Source organism: Populus alba, chromosome 14 (assembly GCF_005239225.2).
Source record: "Populus alba chromosome 14, ASM523922v2, whole genome shotgun sequence".
In the NCBI taxonomy this organism is placed as follows: domain Eukaryota; kingdom Viridiplantae; phylum Streptophyta; class Magnoliopsida; order Malpighiales; family Salicaceae; genus Populus; species Populus alba.
This window is the reverse complement of record NC_133297.1, coordinates 6654380-6675502: the sequence shown is the minus strand read 5'-3', so window position 1 is coordinate 6675502 and position 21123 is coordinate 6654380. Positions and strand designations below refer to the sequence as shown.

The 21123-nt window shown below is 30.8% G+C and overlaps 2 protein-coding genes across 3 annotated transcripts; both read left to right on the top strand.

Moving 5' to 3' along the window:
• The first annotated feature begins 5776 nt into the window (after positions 1-5776).
• LOC118041633 (ATG8-interacting protein 2) lies at positions 5777-9011 on the top strand. The gene is made up of 3 exons (XM_035049084.2): positions 5777-5961; positions 6586-7421; positions 8601-9011. The coding sequence occupies exons 2-3, from the start codon at positions 6606-6608 to the stop codon at positions 8703-8705; spliced, it is 921 nt and encodes a 306-aa protein (XP_034904975.1). The 5' UTR covers positions 5777-5961; positions 6586-6605; the 3' UTR covers positions 8706-9011.
• A 3240-nt stretch (positions 9012-12251) lies between these two features.
• LOC118041635 (origin of replication complex subunit 5) lies at positions 12252-15576 on the top strand. 2 transcript variants are annotated; one of them, XM_035049085.2, is made up of 5 exons: positions 12252-12410; positions 12768-13629; positions 13727-14146; positions 14818-15127; positions 15254-15576. In XM_035049085.2, exons 2-5 carry the CDS (start codon positions 12800-12802, stop codon positions 15302-15304), a joined length of 1611 nt encoding a protein of 536 aa, XP_034904976.1. In that variant the 5' UTR covers positions 12252-12410; positions 12768-12799; the 3' UTR covers positions 15305-15576. The 2 variants fall into 2 exon arrangements, with proteins under 2 accessions (XP_034904976.1, XP_073260478.1); XM_073404377.1 differs by having other exon boundaries at positions 12275-12410; positions 12678-13629.
• The last annotated feature ends 5547 nt before the right edge of the window (positions 15577-21123 follow it).

The following is a 21123-nucleotide window of genomic DNA, read 5'->3' as shown; positions in this document are numbered from 1 at the left end:
ATAATAATTAGTATATATTATTTTTAATAATCATAGTTAAGAAGAATAATATTACATTATAAACACTTTTAATATGTTAAACAAGGATTTTTTTTTTTAAAAAAAAAACATTATTCTAAAAAAGACAGCAAAAAATGTATAAGTGAAAAAAAAAAGATCACATATTGAAACTTTCCTGTAAGGATTTTCTTTTTAACAAGCAGGATAAATAAATAAAAATCAAATATTTTGTTCTTTTAGATATAAAAAAAATCTAGAGAGTAAAGGGAATACAATGTGGCTATAAATTCATCATTTTGTTGTTTGTTGTAATAATAAAAATGGTATTTATAGCCTTTTAAAAATAATCATTTGCATTCCAATTAGAAGTATTTTTATCTTTTTATAAAATGCATTAATTATTATAAATTTTTTATGGTTTTTTTTATCTTTTTTATATTTTAATGAATATTAAAATGACCATAATACCTCGGGATAAAAAAAACTAACACTATTAGGCAAGTGCATGCAAGTCTTTTCCTTTTTTATGCACAATTAAGTTCCACTTATGCTTTTTTCAGGCCAAAAGATTTAATCCATTTAATCAAGGATATCAAGGCCTTTTTACCTATAGTTTTTAGTAATTATCGCTTGATCAAGGTAATATCATCATTTCATATTTAAATAATATTATTTTAACTGGAAAAACTGCACACACCTACACGTGTGATGCTCCTTGATGGTGAAAGATATGTTTATGCCGTGTAATTTGATTCTTATTGTGTCCTTTTTCTTTTTAAATGATAAGTGTCAATTTACGGTAATCAATTTATTACTAGTGAGTTTTTAAAATCATATTCTATCTTATGATCAATATTTTTTAAAAAAGTAACGTGCACACATCATTTCTAAATCTTACAATTAAGATTTTAAAATCATAACTCGACTTCTTATTTCAAACCCACAACAAATCCACCATTTATAAATCTTACAATTAAACTCGCATGTTCATATATAGTTCTTAATACATATTTTTTACAATTTCAATTTCAAACCTCGACTTCATCAATTTGTCACAATTCAAACAATACCGACAACATCAACCTTTCAATAAAATCACATGAAAAGATTTAAATAATACTAACAATTTTTAACTTATCTATCAAATTATCTTGCAAAGATCAGCCACATTTCATACTCGTTATATCATGTTCGCTTCTTTAATATTAATATTAAGAACAAAAACAAGTTTCACTTAAATCATAAACATGCAAATTAATCAAACATTTTCATCTAATTTACAGACTAAAATTTTTACTAACATCCCAAACACTCAATTTACTCAATCATAGCAATTCAACATCACCGATCACATTCACAAATCACAATTCAAACAATTATATCAACCAAAAAAAAAAAATCAACGAACTTAAGCAAAAATTTCCAATTAAAATACAAACTAAACATGAAAAATAGGGTTAGCTAGCATGCGAGGGTTTAGGACATTAAAAATCAACTTCCAATTGAGGAGTTTGAAGGTCGCTGGAGCTATTGGAATCTGACAAATAGTCATGACGCCGTGTCAATCTCATGCACAAGACAAGAACCACCACTGTTAGCGAATCACTGCACTCATTATCGAGGTTTAAAAGGAGCATGGATGGTCATGCATGGTGCACTCCTCCTTATCTTCCTCCCTACTCTGACGGTAGTGTTTATCACTGTTGGAGATGGGAAATCGACGCTATCAAAATTCAATTATTCTTTTCCTCCTTCTCCTTCTTTCTCTCAACCGTGAGTTGTTGCTGCTACCGTCAATCATGGAGGAACTCGGGGGTTGTGCGTGGTGTTTTGGGTGGTGGTCGGTCTCGAAGATTGGGTGTTTGATGAGAGACTGTCTAAGGTTTTGGTGTTTGAAGAGGAAGATGATGAATAATGACGGAGAGAGAGAGAGAGAGAGAGTGAGAGTGGGTTTTTCTTTTTGTATTTTTGTTAATTCGATTACATGTGTGTGTCCTGCTGAGTGCGGGAGTGTGGGGATTTTTTGGTTCTGTGTTTTAGTTTTAATGATTTTTTTAAGAGTGTTTGATGGAGTCAAGCTAAATGCGGGAGGCTTTTTCTGCGTGGGATTCTTTTTTTCGTGGGGGTGGTCTTGCGTGAATACAAGGTAACAACCAGTGGCGGAGCTAGAAGTTTTTAGACGAGGGACAAATTACTAACAAATATTATATTATAGATATATATTAGAAATTAATTCAAAATATATATAGTAATTCATATCAAATAAAATTAATTTAAAAATACTTTAAAATAACAAAAAATTATATTATAATTGTTCTTTTTTATTTTTATATTTTAAAACCATTTCATAAAACTTACATATCTATATATATATATATATATATAAAATAAGTATATAGATTAAATTATACTTAATCATTTATAGACATTTAATTGAGGAATAATGTTTAATATTTGTGTAAGAGAAATAATGATTGGAAAACATGTTTTCTACTTGATATTTTAATTATAAACAAATCATGTGAAGAGATGCCAAGAATAATGGTTTTGTATGAATATTAATTTATTTTTTTATAATAAAAAAATATTTAATTGATTAAATTAACATATTTAAATATTTATTTTAAATATATTCATATCAAAACTTTTCAATTATCATAAATTTTAATATTTTTAATAATTAATTAACAAAAAATTATAATTAGACAATAAAACAAATAAAAAGATGTTGAAAATTTATCTAAAATATAAAACAAAAGGTAAAATAAGTTAATTACTTAACTGTACTTGAAGAAAAATTTGTATATTAGAGAGAGTTAAGGAACGAGCAGGATATATATACAAGAGAGAGCAGGGAAATCAAAAGAGAAATTTGTATAATTAGGGTAAGAAAAGAAAGGAAGGAAATGAGCTGTAATAACAATTGTTTTATGAACCATTCACTATATTATATATTAATATTTTAATATAAAAATATTAAAAAATAATTAAGGGGGCAATTGCCCCCTTTTGTACCTATTGGCTCCGCCACTGGTAACAACCACCTATTTTTACTAACTGAAAAGATTACTTTCACGGTTTCCCCCCTAATTTCTACACCCATCTACTATTTTCTCGATTTCTAAAGCTTCCACCACCTTCTACAAGCCTCGAATCATTTTTCTAAAAATTCTTTTTTTTTTTTATAAACAACACTGTGTTCCTATTTCTTATTTTTTCAAAAAAAAAAATTCAAGAAAAGTTTTATAAATCCCTAACACGTGAAGTGGTCAGAAATTACAAACTAACCGAAAATTAGCCAAATTACATGAAAATTTTATTTATTTGTATTTTTAATTTATTTAATTATATATATGCACGCTTTTTTATTTATGATTATGATTTTTAGTTAAAAGACAAGTGAAATAACTGTTTTTTAAACTATTTTTGAACGAGCATTGTCCTTTCAGCAAAATATAAGTAAAGACTATCGAGTTCAATTGAAGCGTGTAATGATAATTATTGATAGATGAATGATGAACAAATTGGGGCATTTAGTATAAAAATTAAAAAGAAATTGTGAATTAACACAGCAATGGAAATTTTTTTATGAAATACTATATTTTTTAATATATGGTTCACAATAAGATATTTAAATAATATTATAATTAAAAAACACGACATATTATTTACATCACGTTTCTAACTGGAACATCAATTAAATTCCAGTGCATCTGTTGAATTTGGAGCTAATGTAAGTTTAACCCATTTTCATCCCACAGGAAACTGGACTTGGAGCTACTCTGGCCTGCTTGTCTATTTTTCTTTTGTGTATATTTGGTTTGGAGGTATAGTTAGTTTTTTTAAAAAAATATAATTTTTAAAAAATATAAATCACATCTTATAAAAATAAAAAATACCTATTTTTATATAAATTTTAAAAAAAACTACCAAGCCTCCGACCCAAACACCCCGCGCAAAAAATCAAAGGGGTGGATTGAAGTAGCTGATTCATAGAGCTACATGCCTACATCATGTAACCTCCACAATAGATAAGCTGCAACGTCATCCTGTTTGTTTTTATTTTTTAAAAATGTTTTAAAAAAGATTTGATTTTTTTTAAATTTTAAAATTAATATTTGTTTATATTTTTAGATTATTTTGATGTGCTGATGTCAAAAATAATTTTTTAAAAAATAAAAAAATATTATTTTAATATATTTTCAAATAAAAAATTTTTTTAAAAAATAACAATAATATAAATCACTATAATAAAAGATAACCTTTTTATGGAGGCATTCAAGAGTTTCTTCTACGAGAAGATTTTCTTGCTGCAGAAAGCAACAAGGTGGATCAACGTTCTTCGATCTGGAAAGAATCAGACACGACCAGTAGTGGTTGTGAAACAGATGATGACAATTTTGAAAATTCATTTTATGATAACGCTTCTGTCAAGAATTCGTTGGATGATCCCGTATCGCAATTTTTGGAAATATTCCCCAGATCTGCAACGGATCGGCGAGGGATCATGCAAAGATGTTTCTACCAGGCCCTCTGGGCAATATGGCACCCCAGCAAAGGTTGGACGTGTGTTTGAATCAAGAATTTTTGTCAATTGGAAAAACAAACTAAGAAGAACAATGCTAATTTCAACATTAAGGTAAAGACCAACGTTTTAATTGAGGTAAAGAATTACATTAAGGTGTTGTTTGGTTACTCTAGAAAATTTTATTTTATGTTAACTTGGATCAACACTGGTTGACTATTTCAACATGGTATTTAATCATTATCTCGAAATAAATTTTAAAACTATGATGATAATTAGTTTTATTCCTATGTTGACTCGGGTTAATGATCAACCCCAACCCGAGTTTTACCCAGGATCAACTCTTGAAATCATGTTTTAAAACTATAATAATTATTATTTTTATTATTATGTTGACTCAGGTCAGCCTGACTTATAACACGAACCTTGATTAATGATATGAGTTTTGTCTTAGGATCAACACTCGAGTTGAGTTATGATAATAATAGTTTTTATGATCACAAGTTATAATTTAAAAAATTTTGAAATCGAAAGTTTTTTATAGTGATATTTTAGAGATTTTTTTTGTATTTTCTTGTTTTTTAAGTATAAAAATTTACTCTAAAATTATTTAAGACATATTTATTTTTATGTATCTGTTTCTATCTCTTCAATTGAATATATTTTTATTTTCACTATTTTTTTTTTCTGTCTCAAAATAACAACTAAATAAAAGAGAAAATAAAGAAAAAGAAAAAAGAAGACAAATATCTCCTGAAAAAATAGAGTAGACTTTTTGTTTATTAAGTATTTTAGTATCAAGTTATTGTGTTTCTAAAATGTGACATGTTTAATTGTCATTTTATAAAATATAATAATGATTTAATTGTGTTTTAAAATAATAATATTTAATAAATATGATGTTTTTAAAATACCACAAAATAAAAATATATATTATTTCAAAAAAAATTAAATTATGTCATTCTTATAAAAAGTCTAGATGACCACATTATTTTTTTTAAAAAAGTCATTAACAACGTGGAGGTCGCAATAACGGCCGGGTAAAATCAGATTTTAAGGACGTGTAAAATACATGCCTCCCGCTACCTCCCACGCACGCAATAAGAGCTGGTTAGTTACCGGTTTGAAACCAAATTATAAGTCAAGTAATCGCGATTCCCTGACTGTACGGGAGTGAGAAGATAAGTATTAAAGAAGAATCCACCAACACGCTTCACCTATCACAGCCGGTCAAAACCATTCGCTCAAACCATCGAACACAACCGGCCACTGCAGGTTTACTTCTCCTCATCTTGAGAGTCATACTAGTACAAAACAATAAAATCCCATTTCTCCCTCTCCCTCTCTCTGCACTCCTGCAGGCAGTTTCCACTCTCGTCAACAAAACGTCATCTTTTCCTCTCATCTCTCTCTAGATCTCGTCCGATTATATCGACGTGAGTTCTCGATATATACTTTCCTTGTTTGTATGTTGAAAGCTCTCATCCGTTGTTTTTCTCTGATGGATGATGAAGATGTTGTTTTTTATTGATTTGATTATGCTGTTTGGATCTGTAATTGTTTATTTTGACTGACCAATTGATTGCCTTACCCACAGATATCCTTTTTCCGTTGGTTGAATTAGATTCTTGTTTCAAGTTTTTTTTATTAAATTGACTGATTTTAATCATTTTTATTAAGTTGATATTATTAATTGGAGTGGATGATTTTCTTAGGCTGCAAATCATTTATTCTTTGCAGAATTTCTGGTTATTCAACTTTCTTGATCATTAATGCTTTAAAAAAAGTTATCATTTGATTGAGAGTTACTCATTTATTTTTGTGTGGAACGGAATAATTAATTCACAATAGATTGATCGAGTTTATGTTTTTTGGAAACCGAATAGGAAATAATGGAGCTGTAATATTTTTTTTTGTTTGGACTGTTTTGTGCTCCTGGTTGATATTTTGATCGTCTGGCTTCTTTATGGTGGAATAGAGTTATTGATAAATTAATTTGGTCCATTATTTGATTCAAGAACACTTTATTTCTCAATGTTTTAACTTGTCTGTGAGTTTAGGAAGATAGTGTAGCTGGAAGATGGAAGGTAAAAATGAAGGAGAGGAGAATCCCCCTCGTGGGACTGATTGGGAGGTTGTATCTCTGACAGCATCTACATATGCAGCTGCTCCTGGTCCAAAAGAATTTGATCAGAAGGATGATGATAACAGCAAGGTTTATGAAGAAGATGAGGCTGAAAGTTCTCACGCTTTATTCATGTCTCGTCACTTTGTGTTTCCACCGAGTCAACATGAGAATTTACCATTAGAGCATGTTAACAGTGATATTCTTGATTCACTCGCGGGGAAGAATGTGGCCCTTGAACTTGGTCCAGAAGAAGGAGGTAGGTCCAGCGGTAAGAATGAAGAGATTTGGCCATTCAAGGGGTTGGAAGAATCTGAAGAGTACCCTGGGATACAGTTGTTTGATGAAAAGGGCAAAAAGGGTCAAGAATTTGAAGAGAGCACAACTCTGCAAGATTTCAGTGACAAGGAACAAAGTATATACAGTACAGCTGCACTTACTTCTTTCCACAATGAAACGGCACTCAGTGGATCAACCACATATGGTGAGAACCTGGGAATTCCCGAAGTAAATGAATCTTCTGAAAGGGGATTAGATTTTCCTGCTGCTGTTCCTTTCTCACCGAAAGCTGCCAAAGATTCTGACCTTCCTTCTAATGCCTGGTGGAAGAGGAGGGCAGCTTCCTTGTATGCTCATGCAAAAGAGGCGAATACATTTTGGTCTATTTTTGTTGCAGCAGCTGTGATGGGAATCGTAATCCTTGGGCAGCGCTGGCAGCAAGAAAGGTGGCAGGCTTTGCAACTTAAGTGGCAGGCCAGCATCAACAATGAGGTGCTTTTTCCTGAATCCTTTTTCTGTTTTTTTTTTTTTTTTTTTTTTCTGCGGATCAAGATTTTTCTTTGCTTATAAATTTTTTTTTGACAGCCTGTTTAGAATCAATTCTGTAATTGAATTCAGTTATAGTGTTAAATTTGAATTCAAATGATAAATAATTTGAATTCACATATTTAAAAGAGATAATTCAATTCATTTTGTTTATTATATTACTCTTTAACACTTCATCTTATTCCTTTAAATGGGTAGATTTAGATGGCTGGATGGGTATTTTAGGGAAGCAAGTTTTAACAAATTTTTTTTTGTGTAGTAAATTAGAGTGGTTGACCTTTTATTTATTTTTGTATTATTTTTAGAGATTGAATTGTTTTTGAAATTCAGTTCTTGACACCCAAAATGGTTCTAAACATGAGATTTCATTAAAACCTCATGATTCAATTCAATTAAGATGGTATGTGATTTTTATTACAGTAAAAAATATGCATGGGCTCTAGGAGCTCACATTCGTATGTATTATTTATTGGAGTTGAAGTGGAGAACCCTTCTGGTTGACATATGATCACTAAGATGTTTTGGAGACTTGAAAAAAGATATTATTTGAGGGAAAGGAGGGTGCAGGCGGGGAGGGGGAGGAGTGTGCAGGCAGAGAAGCGGAAAGAGATGCAATGCAATAGTCAACTCATACCAACAACTACAAAAGTTATTAATTGATAAGAGTCTCCTGTTAATACTTACATGTGTAATTCTTTTATTTTTATGTCAGTAACTTTGGCCGCCTGAGCTATGATATGCAAGAGCATGAAGTTGCACATTGCATTGATTAAAGCTCAATTTACACTTTAATGAGCAGCACGACAACCTAAGATCACCTGAGCTTCTATTTATGCTTGTTACCTTTGTGCAAGTGTTGTAAATGCTCTACTGGTACTAAAACTGTCGAGCACTTCTGCCTATTGTCTTTGAGCAGATTTTAGCACTTAGCATAAATTAATTCACTCATTCTTGTGCAGGCATTGCACATCAAGTCATGTCAGTTGCCTTTATAGTTCTTTTTCTTCCCTGTTTGCTGCCATATTCTGCTCCTTGGATACTTGTATTACAGCACTTTCCTGATGTTTATTCCTTTTTTGAACTCATCTTTGCCGCGAAGTGTGACATCTATTGTGCTTTTTGCAGAGAAGTGGGAGTGTACTGAGGCCAATAACTCGACTTAAAGATGTGATTGTGGGTGGCAATCGACGTGGTTCTTTTATCAGGGGAAGTTCCACAAGTGACAACTAAGATATTGACGAAAATGTGAGGAGGGTAATTACTGTATTTTTCTGTGTGGACCTAATTTTCATGTGACGGAGCTCCATGGCTACATGTTAAAAGTTTGATATTGCTGTGCTTCTGTAATTGTGGTGGTTTCAGTACCTGGCTCGGTGTGGGAATTCATATTTCATTGAAGATTGGTAGGTGGTAGAGAACTGTGCATCTGATCACCCATGAATTAAGATTCTAAAATAGAAAACTAATATTCGTGGTATATAAAAAACAGATGCATGCTCATGCAAATATTTAATCATAGTTGTCCTTTATATTTTACATAGTTTTATTTATTTTATTTTAGAGGTTAATTTTGATTGCTAAGAATAGATGGTTTTTATTTTTATAAATATATTATGTAAATATAATTTATTTATATATAATATAAAAGAGAAAAAAATTAAAGAGAAATTATAATATTCTTGTTGAAGCATTGTGAAATAAATAAAAAAAGACTAAGCGTGTGCGGGTTTAGAAGCCCAAGGGTGATTGTGTGGCTGATTATATTTTTAGTGTTTGTTTTTGGAATTGTGTTAGTGATTATAATTTAAAGTGTTTTTTATTTAGAAAAATATGTTAAAATAATTTTTTTATTTTTAAAAATTATTTTTAAAATCATAATCTAAAAATATATAAAAAAAAATTAAAAAATTAAAGAAATATGATTTCAACCGTAAACTTTTAAAGAGATGATTAGTTAATTGTTGTTATACTGTTTCTGGATAACCAACTAGGCTCCAAGTTTGTAGAGAGAAAAAAAACTGATTTTTCAATTTATTTTCACTTTAAAAAATTTATAAAAACACCTTCAAAACTTTAACAAGTTCATTTCCAACCTCATAAACAGTTTTTAATTTATTTAAAAAATAAAAATAAATTTAAAACCCTGATATATTGTTTTCTATGATGGTTAAAAGCCAATGTAGTTTTTATTGAACTCTTGTTGAAAAGATAAACTCAATATGATATCGTTATCAATTTTATTTTATTTTTCTGATTGAGATATGAAAATGCAAGCATTTTTTCTCTTCTCAATTATTTCTCAACAAGTTTTTTCTTATCTCTCATCTACAAGGATTTTGAATATAAAATAAAAAATTTTAAAATCAAAACATGAAATCTTAAAATAACAAGAATCAAATAATAGATAAAAAAAAAAAACTTCAGTGAGTAAATTGAAGTTTTTCATGTTAGTATTTAAAGGGGTATGATTTGTCCTCCTTTTTTTTTTTTTTTTGGCTCCTGTTTTTTTAACTATAAATAAGGTTCTATTTGAAAAAAATCAATCAATAAATATTTATAGACACTTTATATACGTAAATAAAAAAAAAACATAACATGTAGAATCATACTGGAATAATTTGAAATAATGAAATTGCAAGTAAAAAAACTAATGACAGAAATAAAAAAAAAATACGTTGTTCATATAAACAGTACAATAAATAATGCATTTCCAGAGTGATAACGCATATCTTATCATTTTTTTTCCTAAATATTTTAATAGTGCATCTAGGTGGGCAGAGAGCACAGACTAGTATTACTTGATATTACTTTTTCTACATGTTTTAGTATATTTTACTAGAGCATTGATAATATTTTTATAATAAAAAAATTAATCTTGTAGTTAAAATATGATATTTATTGAATAATATTTTTTTAGATATTGGTATGATAATATATTAGATAATATTTTAAAAAATATATTAAGATGACGGCATAGTAAATCAATCTAGATCATGATACCATGATAACATTTTCAAAAACAAATCAAGATAAATTATAAAGGTTAATTCCAAACCAGCCAAATATAAAATGATAGAATTGAAAAACAAAATATTAAATTAAAAAAGAACAAAAAAAAGTTAATCTGAGTTAGCTTGCTAAAACTATAACTAATGTTATGAGATCGGAATAACTCTATGAAAACTAAATCAAAAAAATATTATGAAGTTCAATTTCTAACCAACCAAACATTAAATGATGAAGTAAAAAAAAATCAATTAAAAAAAAAAGTTAATTTGGGCTAGTCTACTAAACCAATAACTCAAGTCATAAAATCAAGATAACTTCTCATGTATGCATAAAGCTTCATTTCTAACATGTCTAATATTGAAGGTTGAAATTGAATATAAAAAATAAAATAAATCCACGAGACTTTGATAACTCTATAAAAAACAAATTACAAAAATCAATTATTAAACAACATAACATTGAAAGAGGAAATTGAAAAAACTAAATTGAAAAAAAAAAAAATCGAATTCTTGGATGGTGAAATTAAAAAAAAAAATAGAAAATGAGAAAAAAAATATATTATAAAGCCTAGCTTTTCATAAAACCTAGGTGTTGAGTGGTGAAATAAAAAAAAAAAAAAAGTAGAAAAGGCAATCTAAATACACAACATGAGTTAATCCAGTTTAACTTGTTAAACATGCAATATAAATTCATGCAAGGTAAATAAAAAATAATTAGGAAGCCCCACTCCCAATATATTTAATATCAAAGTTTTTTTTTAAAGAAACTAAATCTACGAGGTTGGTATATAACAAAAAATAGAGGAAACTAAACTAAAATTTATGAAGCATGATTCATAAAATAACCTAATATTAAAAAATAAAGCTGAAAAAAAAAACTAAATAAAAAAATACTATTATAATAAACAGTGTTTTGTGGGTGTGACTACAATAATTTAGCAAATATCCTTTAGTATTTTGTTAACTAGATCATTTGCTTGTGTTTTGTTGCATGTCACATCATTTTTTAACAAAAAATATAAAAATATATTTGATGTGTTTTTTGAAAAAATTTCAATTACCAAGCCTGAAATTTGATGCAAATAAGACGACACACATTTAAAAAACATTAAAAGGGTGATATACTGGACAACAAATGTATTTATTGAAAAATAATATCAAGACAATGATATATTAAATTGGTCCAAGTTAAACCTGGTTAACTTGAAAACTTGTAATTTAGATTATGAAACCGAGATAAATTCGTATAAAACGAATCAAAACAAATTACAAAACATAACTTTAATAAACCAAGTGTTAAATGAATAAAATTACAAAATATATCTAAAAAAACAACTCAAGTAAATCTAAGTAAACATTATAAATTGATGATGTGAATCACGAGAACAAAATTATTCAACATAAAACAAATAAGAAAAATACTAAGACTATCTCCTAACCGAATATAATGTTGAAGGATATAATTATTATTTTTTAAATAAAACAAAGAAAAAATTATGAGTCAATTCATTGAGCTAACGACTCAAGTTATGAGATCGCAAATTAAAAAAAAAATATATTTTTTAAAGTTAAGATATAGAAAAATTCCTGGCATAATATAAATTTTTATTTTTGTGCGTGTATATATATATATTTTAAATAAAGGAATGGCTTTTTAAAAGGAGCCCAATAGTATGGGCCCCATGAACCAGCTCCTGGGTCCAAAATCAAGGGTAGGCGTCCCTGGGCCTACATGGGCATGCTCGTGTTTGCTTATCGTGCATTTAACCCCACAGGATACAAGCATTTTGGCGGGAACGCTTCTCATTTTCCATTTCTTAACTCTCTCTCTCTCCTCATCTCTCCGCTACGGTAGGGTTTCGAATCATAACGAAACGCGCCGTTTCTCCACCCCCCAGCAAATTCTCTCGTCAAATCTCTCAATCAGGTAACCTTCAACTTTCCATCTTCTCTTCTCGTTGATTTCTCATTTTTTATGTCTGGTTTCCAAGAAAATGGAGGAAACAGAAGGCTACTTTTCCAGCAAGCCTTTCTCTATCTGGTTCTAATTAAAAGTTCCTATATTAATTGATCTATTTTTTTTATATCTATTTTTTTTTCATTCACAACTTTATCTCAAACAGAAAAAGAATGCAACTACATCTGTAGTTTTCCTATTTAGCAATAAGCTATGTAATCTTATTTTGATTATCAGGTTTCATTTTCTTTAATGGTTGTTTTGCTGCTGCGTATTTCTGTGAGTTTTAGAACTGTTGCTAAATTTGAGAAGAATCTGTTGCCGCAGACAAAAAAATGATTCTTGCAAACTTGTAACAAATGGGTAAAGAGGAAAGTCCACAAATCACTAGAAGAGTGACACGATTGTCTTCTTCAACTGCCGTCACAAGCAATGAGGTTGAAACAGAAAAAATGACCAAACCTTATAAGCCCACACTCAATGACTTTGTATTTGGAGGGGAACAACTTAGCTTCAACGATTTGCTTTCTAGTTTTCCTGCTAGAGGCAATCAAATTCGTGAGCTTTTGCGTCTTTTGGGTCCGGTGAATTCCCCTATGCTTCCATTATTTGTTTATGGAGATCCTTCTACTGGGAAAACTAGTACCATTCTTCAAATTTTTAGGTACCTCAATCGCCCTTTTGTGTATGCTAGCTGTCGTACTTGTTATAGTCTGCAGATCTTGTTTGAATCGGTTTTAAATCAGTTGTTGCTTCATAAGAAGAACGCGGCTAATGGCTATTCGAGTACAAAACGCTGTGTTAAGCCATCTGATTTTGTCAACTTTCTTCGTGAAGACTTGACGAGTGTTATTGAAAAGCTCAGGAGTTTGAAGAAATTGGGTTCAAATAAATCGGCTGAAAAGCCTAACGGGAATATGCTCTACTTGATATTTGATAACTTGGAGCTTATTCGTGAGTGGGATAAAAGTTCGAGTGCATTACCCTTTATGTTTAATCTTTATGATGTTTTGAAGATGCATGAGGTGGGACTCATATTTATCAGTAATACTTCTCCGGATACATACTACTCAAACATGGGATATACAGAGCATGTTCCTGTTTATTTTCCTGAATACACAGAAGACGATCTTCGTCAAATTTTGATGAGAAACCAAGCTAATCGAAAGTTATATTCCTCCTTTCTTGAGTAAGAACATAAAACACTTTCTTTTTGTCTTTTACTTCAATCTTTCGCTACGTGTTATCTAATCAATAAATGTGCCTTTTCTGCTTCTTGTCAACAGTGTTGTCCTGAGACCTTTCTGTAGAACTACTAGACGAGTAGACGAATTATCAACTGCTTTTTCACCATTATTTAGAAAGTATTGTGAACCGTTGAGTGATTTGGCATCTGTACCCAATGAAGAGATGAAGAGAAGGTTGTTTAGTCATTTTAAGCCACATATTGCCCCTTCCTTAAATGAGATATTCTGGGTTCCATCTAAGTCTTCTACTGAAGCTGAAATCAACAAGGATACGAGGCAGAAAGGCAGCACTAGAAAGTCAGAAGTTAGTGACCATTTTGCTCAGATAGATTTCCACATGTCTACTTCTGCGAAATATCTTCTCATTTCAGCATTCCTTGCTTCAAGAAACCCAGCAACTCTCGATGCATCCTTGTTTGATTCAACTGGGGGATCTGATAGTCGCAAAAGAAAAAGGAAGTAAGTGGTTAAATTCTGATAGATTACTGGCTCTAACTTTTTCTTCTCAAATAATTCCTCATGAAGATTCTTTTTTAATATTTAGATTTGTTTACCGGGATAACTACTCTTTTATATTGTTTTGGTCAGTGTTTATTCTTCTAATTTATAATATATGGATGGAAATTTCCCTCGAAAACAGTAAACTCAACCTAAACTTCTTCAATATCATTGCTGAGAATAGAAATTACATCTTCCTAAGAATTACTCTTTTGCTCTCTTTTGATCACACGAAGAAAGTGCTTGGATTGTCATCTGCCATGTAGTAAATGGAAAGTAAAGGAGCCCAGTTCCTTCTAATGTACTTATCTCAGTGCTAGTTAACTCGGCAATAGTTTTTGAATGTGTACTTCTGGATTGTTAATTAGCCTAGTGTGAGCAGTCAATTAACCGCTAATGATAGGTATATGAACTGTTCCTCAGTTATTAATAAACATTTCCTGTTCATCGAATTGCTAATAAAGAAGCATTTGTTGACTACTACTTATCAAGATACACCAGTTGACTGGGTTCACCGTGAATGGAACATTTATTGGTTACTTTAGCCTCAAAACTAACGTCTCATTTTATTTTTTGTTTCATTTCTTTCTAGGGTCATAAAAGTTGCATTTTCTCATCTAATATCTTCTCAGGGCCTCTGAAAAATCAATGGAACAGAAGGAAGTTGCTGAACAAGAATTACTTATGAAAGGGCCCGGAACTTTCCCACTGGAGAGGTTATTAGCTATATTTCAGTGTATAACCTCTGCAGCAGATTCACTTGATGAAGAGGAACATGAAAATGATGTCTTAAGAGTTGGAGGGGATTGTGGACTCATGTCTGATGTTCTATTGCAACTTTCGAGCCTTTGTAATGCTAACTTTATTATTAAAGGAGGAAGCTGCCCTTTAGAGGGTTCAACTCGGTATAGATCTACAGTTTCTGAAGATTTGGCCTTGAAGGTATCCTTTCAATCTTTTCCCAAATTTCTTACAAAATTTTCTTGTAGGGGTAACTTTTTGAAAAATTCTCTCATGTTAAGCAATTGCATTATATATTATACACTTTCTGTATGGAATGGGTTGCAGGTAGCAAGGAGCCTGAAGTTCCCTCTGCCAAATTACTTGTACAGACGATAATCTGTGATCTTGTCAAAATAGAAGATATATCAAATAGAAGTATGATGGGAGGAGTGGTCTTACTGAGTGTAATTTCTGTTTCGATCAGCCTCAGCCTCAGCTGTGCTAGACTAATTTGTTTATATTCATTTCAGAAACGTAACATCAGTATTGTTAAATGCGTTAGCTGGTCATCCTAAGATGTGGGATCAATGCAGTTAACCAGTGGTAGAGGGTCAGAGACATTTGGAAAAATTATTTTCTTATCAAGTAGCGTATCAGTTTCTGGGAAATGAATGAATATTTTGCTCTTAGTTTTGCTCTGTTATTCATGCATTGTTAACCCATTGCTTCTTCCATCCTTTCTTATATGTATGCATGTACGAACCACGAGCATTTTGGTGGCTTCACATTCCAGAATCTTGACATTTTTGTTTTTCAAGGAATAAAACTTGCCTGGTAGACTACAATTGCCTGAAATATGTTGAAATATTCAAGATAGTAATTGCAGCAATTTGACTTTGTTTACTGGTGTGTATAAACATAAACAGGTGAAGGAACTGCCTTAAGTTCATTTTTAAGACTGTGGTCTAGCTGGCATTGCCGGTTTAAGCTTAAGGACACTTGGGTAATTATATAAATCTGTACTTAATAAAAAACTTCAAGAATAAATAAAATATATTTATTAATTATATTATCTTCACTTAATAAATAAAACATTCGAAGTGTAAAATAAAGATTGTTTAAATTATACATGCATAAAAAAATAAAAATAAAAATAAAAATGTTTTTTTAAATATTTTGAAAAGGTTTTTCTTTTTCTTTTTGAAGTTTTCTATTCATCGTAAGCGGCTCCGAGGGTGAGTTATTTTCTCCGCAGCCTAGCAGACCAGACTTTCTAGTTTGGACCAGGTCATCTGCTTTTTCATCATCAAGTAGATGCTGTCTTTATATTCCAAATAACGATTTGCTTTCAGATACAGCGAATCTTTAACAAATCTACTGATAGTCTGATAATATCAACCCCAAAATCTCTAGTATCTTGAACTAAAGTTTTCGCAAAAAATTACGTGCAACATTATTTAGAAAACAATGGGTTTCACTCACGGGAAATTTGGAACTTCACTGGCAATTTGGTTAAACTGTTACAAACATACAGCATCAAGTGCCATTATATCCAATATTTCTCACAATACTAATGAAGACGCCTACAAGACTTAAGATAGTGGATCAACAATAATTCTCATCAACCTTTTGTCAGATCATTCTACTTGGTAAGCTACTGCGTTGCCAGAATGGTTAAAGATTTTGGTTAATTGGAGTTAAGGGGCAGCTCTCATCGACCATTTAGAAACGCGTGGACTAACATTTATATGCATCTATATATATCTACTATCGAGCTTTTGTAATGTTTTCCCAGCAGGCGATTCACGGGGACAGCAGGGGATAGGTCAACGAATCTTGATAATATATTGATCTTGAAGACTTTAGCCACTTCATGACTTGGAATTTAGCGAAAATTAGAATCATAATTTTGAAATTTTAATTTTCCAATAATAAGCATAAGCAGGGTGGGGATTCATAGGTCAACGGTTCTTGATAGTATTTTGGTATTGATGTCTCTAGGTTCTTCTTCATGATGTAGAATTTGTCGTTTACATATATTAATTTGTTTTTTAAATCAATTTCATTGTTATATAATTAATATAAAAGAACTCCCTCTCAAATTTTTCACTACCTAAATATGGTTACCAAATTTGGAAAATAAAGAATGTAATGTGTCCTACATTCAATCTTATCAGCAAATACAAATTCAGGCCTATTTTGTATGGCTAATTAATGCCGATGTAGATCACCTAATTCTCCACTATATTCTTAATTCAACGCGGCATCGGTCTACAGCTCTGAAGACTTGACTCTTTCTGCCAAATTTACAAAATTTTGTTCTAGGTCTAAGACTTTCAAGGGTTTTCCTTTACGTTAAGCAATTTCATCTGTTCGTTCATATTTTCTTTGAAATGTGTTGCATGTAGCTTTTCATTTTCAGTTCAACAACTCGATTTATAATCTATCAAAAAAAAAAAAAAAACATAATTTATAAGCATATTGGCTAATCAATTTCGTAAGGTGTGGGTGAATGCAGCTAACAATTGAAAGGGACAAATGTAATGCTACTACATTTGTCTGAAATATGGGAAAACATTTGGATAGTAATTACAGTAATTTGACATAAGATGAATGATCATGCGCATACAACATCGATTAAGATCTGCTTCCAGCTGCTTCTAAGTATTCTCCCATGAATGTTCTGTAATCTCATTCAACTGATATTCAGAGATTTAAAAACGAACTAGGGCAGTTACTTCTTGGAGTTCTTTTACGAAGGTTATGGTCTAGCCAGCCAGGTGTTGATAGTGAGAGAATGGTTGCTAGACAAAGCCTGACCGCTTCCTTTGAAGAACCGAGTTATTTTCTGCGCAGCTAGCAGACGAAGAGACCTTCTAGTTTGGTTAATTGTGGACAGGGTAGGTCAGCAACTTAATTATCATCAACTATTTATGTCTTTTTCCTGTAAGAATACGGTACATATATGCATGCATGGTCTCTATTGTTGCGCAAATCATTAATGCGAGCGACTGAGCGGGGACGATTTCGAGCCTAGCGAAATGATATAAACCCTCGAAGGATGTCCAGAAGCGAAGTTCCGGCGGGGTCCGGGGAAAGGAAATGATCAGATAGCATTAACCCAAAATATCTATCAGAATTGAACTGAAGTTTAGTGATTTAGCTAGCACACTCACGCGAAAAGGGAGCACCAAGTTCCAATTTACACGTCCCAGAGTCAGTATCTTAGGCACAAGACATTCAATACCAATCAATGGTACTATATATGAATTAGCTTGAGAATCTATAAACTAGCCTGTTGACTGTTGCTGGCCATTGTCTTAGAAAAAAACCAATATACAGTGAGGGTTTAGAGAGGAGAAGAAAACAGTTGATGTTTTATAAGGAAATTAACAACGATCAACACGAGTCAGGAGACTAATTCATAGGCGTTTGAGCATGAATTGTAACTAAAAAATAATTTACGAATAAATTAAAGAATGGATATTAACTAACTTGCGTGTATACAGGAATCAAGAATGACCCCAGAATTCAACCTTCCACCTAAGTTAGCAACCTATATATCTATGCATCTCCCATGCAGTCTCTATCAAACAACAACGTTATCAAATCAGTATGCGTCTAAATGCTTTTATATTCTTGGTAAGCTACTGCATTTCCACGATGGACACTGGAACAAGAACATGCTTGTGTTTTGGTTAATTGGAGAATATCTAGGGAATGGCTTAAAACAGGTGGAGCATTTTATGACACGTGCACCTAACTCTCATATTTTAAGGTTCAGCAGATGCATCGTCTGCAGTGCAAAAAAAATGTCAACCCACCCGGATGATCCAATTCCAACATCAAGTCATATTTATTGATCAAAAGTCAACTTCCATTCGATCGATCACCTTATCCGTGGGCTCTGTGAGTTGTGTTCTTCCATAACAGTATAATCTCCCAGCTACAAGAAATCAATCACAAAATCTAACTAAGAAGAGTAAGGCTAAATATATATGCAAACGTGGCGTGTTTCAGCTGAATATTTAATTAGTGCTCGAAAACACTTGGGATTGAGGGGTGCTCCTGTATGCAATTCTTTAATATGGTAAGTATTATAATTATGTCTGGCTCTTGAATTCTTCTTCGAAATTAATTTACTTTTGGTGCTGAATCACAGGAGACATTAAATATTTTCATTAATATTCACAAGGGACAACTCCTATCAACCAGCAGTGAGGCGTGAACCAACATGTGGTACCCTTCCCACACATTCATGTCCATCTATCTATTCTCAAGCTTCTATATATAGTTTTTGTAACGGGTGAATTATCAGAACACCAGAGGATAGGTCAACTTTTTTCTTCTTTTTTATAGTATATTTATCTTGATGACTTCAGCCCCTTCTTCATGGTGTGTAATTAAGCAAAACTGGGACAATATTTCTTTTAAAACCTTCATTTAATTAATTTCCAATCAATAAAAAAGAAATTTTAAGGAATTGAACAGCTCAAGGCAATGGAAATTATTTCAATCATTTAAAGGAGATGACCAACTATTTTCTATAATTTGTTTTATTATATTTTCTTTTGTGTCTTGTAGTATGACTGTATAAACTCTACATGAGTTGAATGTAAAACATATATCAAATTATTGAATAATAATATAATTTTTTATTTTAACTTCTTATTGTTATAGTGAATGACATTAATCATATCTTGCTCTAATTATTAACTGTTATTTTTTTGATGGGAGGTTTTATGCCGTTCATTCGACTGCTTTAAAACACTTTGTTTTCAATTCTTTTTATTTTTTATCAAATATTTATCTACTATCCTTTTTTTAATGGTACATCAACTCATGATAATGAGAGATCTCAAAATCATGTGGAGTATGATAATGCCCACCAAGAAAATTAAAATCTTGCATAATGAGAAAGACATTAAAAATCAAGATAGACTTATTGCAAGTTAATAAGTTCTTGCACAAGAGAAAAGGATGGTACAAAAGAGACCACCCATTAAAAAGAAAAGAAAAAAAAGAGACAGTTCTCCGAGATGTAAAATGACCAAGGAGCCATGATAAAAAAAAATACATTAATTTGATTAAGAATGAGCTAAAATAAAATGACCATTTTAAAAATCAAATCTTTTTGGCCAGAGAAATGTGGTGGCAACCATGAGGAGAAAAATGACTAAAAATAGCTATGTTTAGAGAAAAATAATAATTATTGAATATAAGTATATGAGACTACAATGATAATAGAAGTAATGTATATCAAACTCATGAAAATTAAAATTATTATGAGTTTGGGGGGAAATGTTAAGATAATAATCAAGGTAAATATTCTTGATTATTTTCTAAAAGGATTAAGGGATTAAACAACTCAAGGTAATCAAGAAATAATTTTAATAATCTAATCAAATGAAATGATCAAATATATTTCATAATTTGTTTTCTTAGGTGTCTTTTATTGCATGTCAATATAGACTCTACATGAGCTGAATGTGAAATATATATTAAATTATTGAATAATAACATCATCATCTTCTATTCTAAGTTTCTTCTCACTTGACATGGAATTAGAATTTAAATATTTAAATATAACCATTCTTCATTATTTAATTTAAGACATGGGACTCAACCTCACATATCATCTAATAACAAAATTAACAACTCAATTTTTTATTTTTTTTTGCATTTCAATAAATTTTTAATTTTTTTATTTGCTTCAAAATATTTTTTTATATTTTTTCAGATCGTTTTGATGTACTGATATCATAAATAATTTTTTAAAAATAAAAATAAAGTATTTTGATATATTTTCTAAATAAAAAATATTTTTAAAATCAACCGCTACCACACTTGGTAATACTACTTAATAAAGTTATATCAAAATCCTTTATTTTTTTAGTTTTTTTTTTTAATTTTTTTCATTTCCAAAAACCATTTGCATTGAACTCATAGAAGAACAAAGCACAGCACACTGGTAATGCCACCTGCCTAGTTCAGGTGATCAGTAGATTTGACTTTTATCAATGCTACAAAGCACAGCACACTGGTAATGCCACAAAGGCAGGCACTACGGGGCACACCTTTTTTTATCATAAGAAGCATTAATATACCGGCAGTAGGGTCAAAACCGTGTGATGAATCACATAATTTTTTTATTTTTTTTTATCGGCTCATATACCGACAGAAAGAAAGAAAAAGAAACACTAGATGAGGATGAG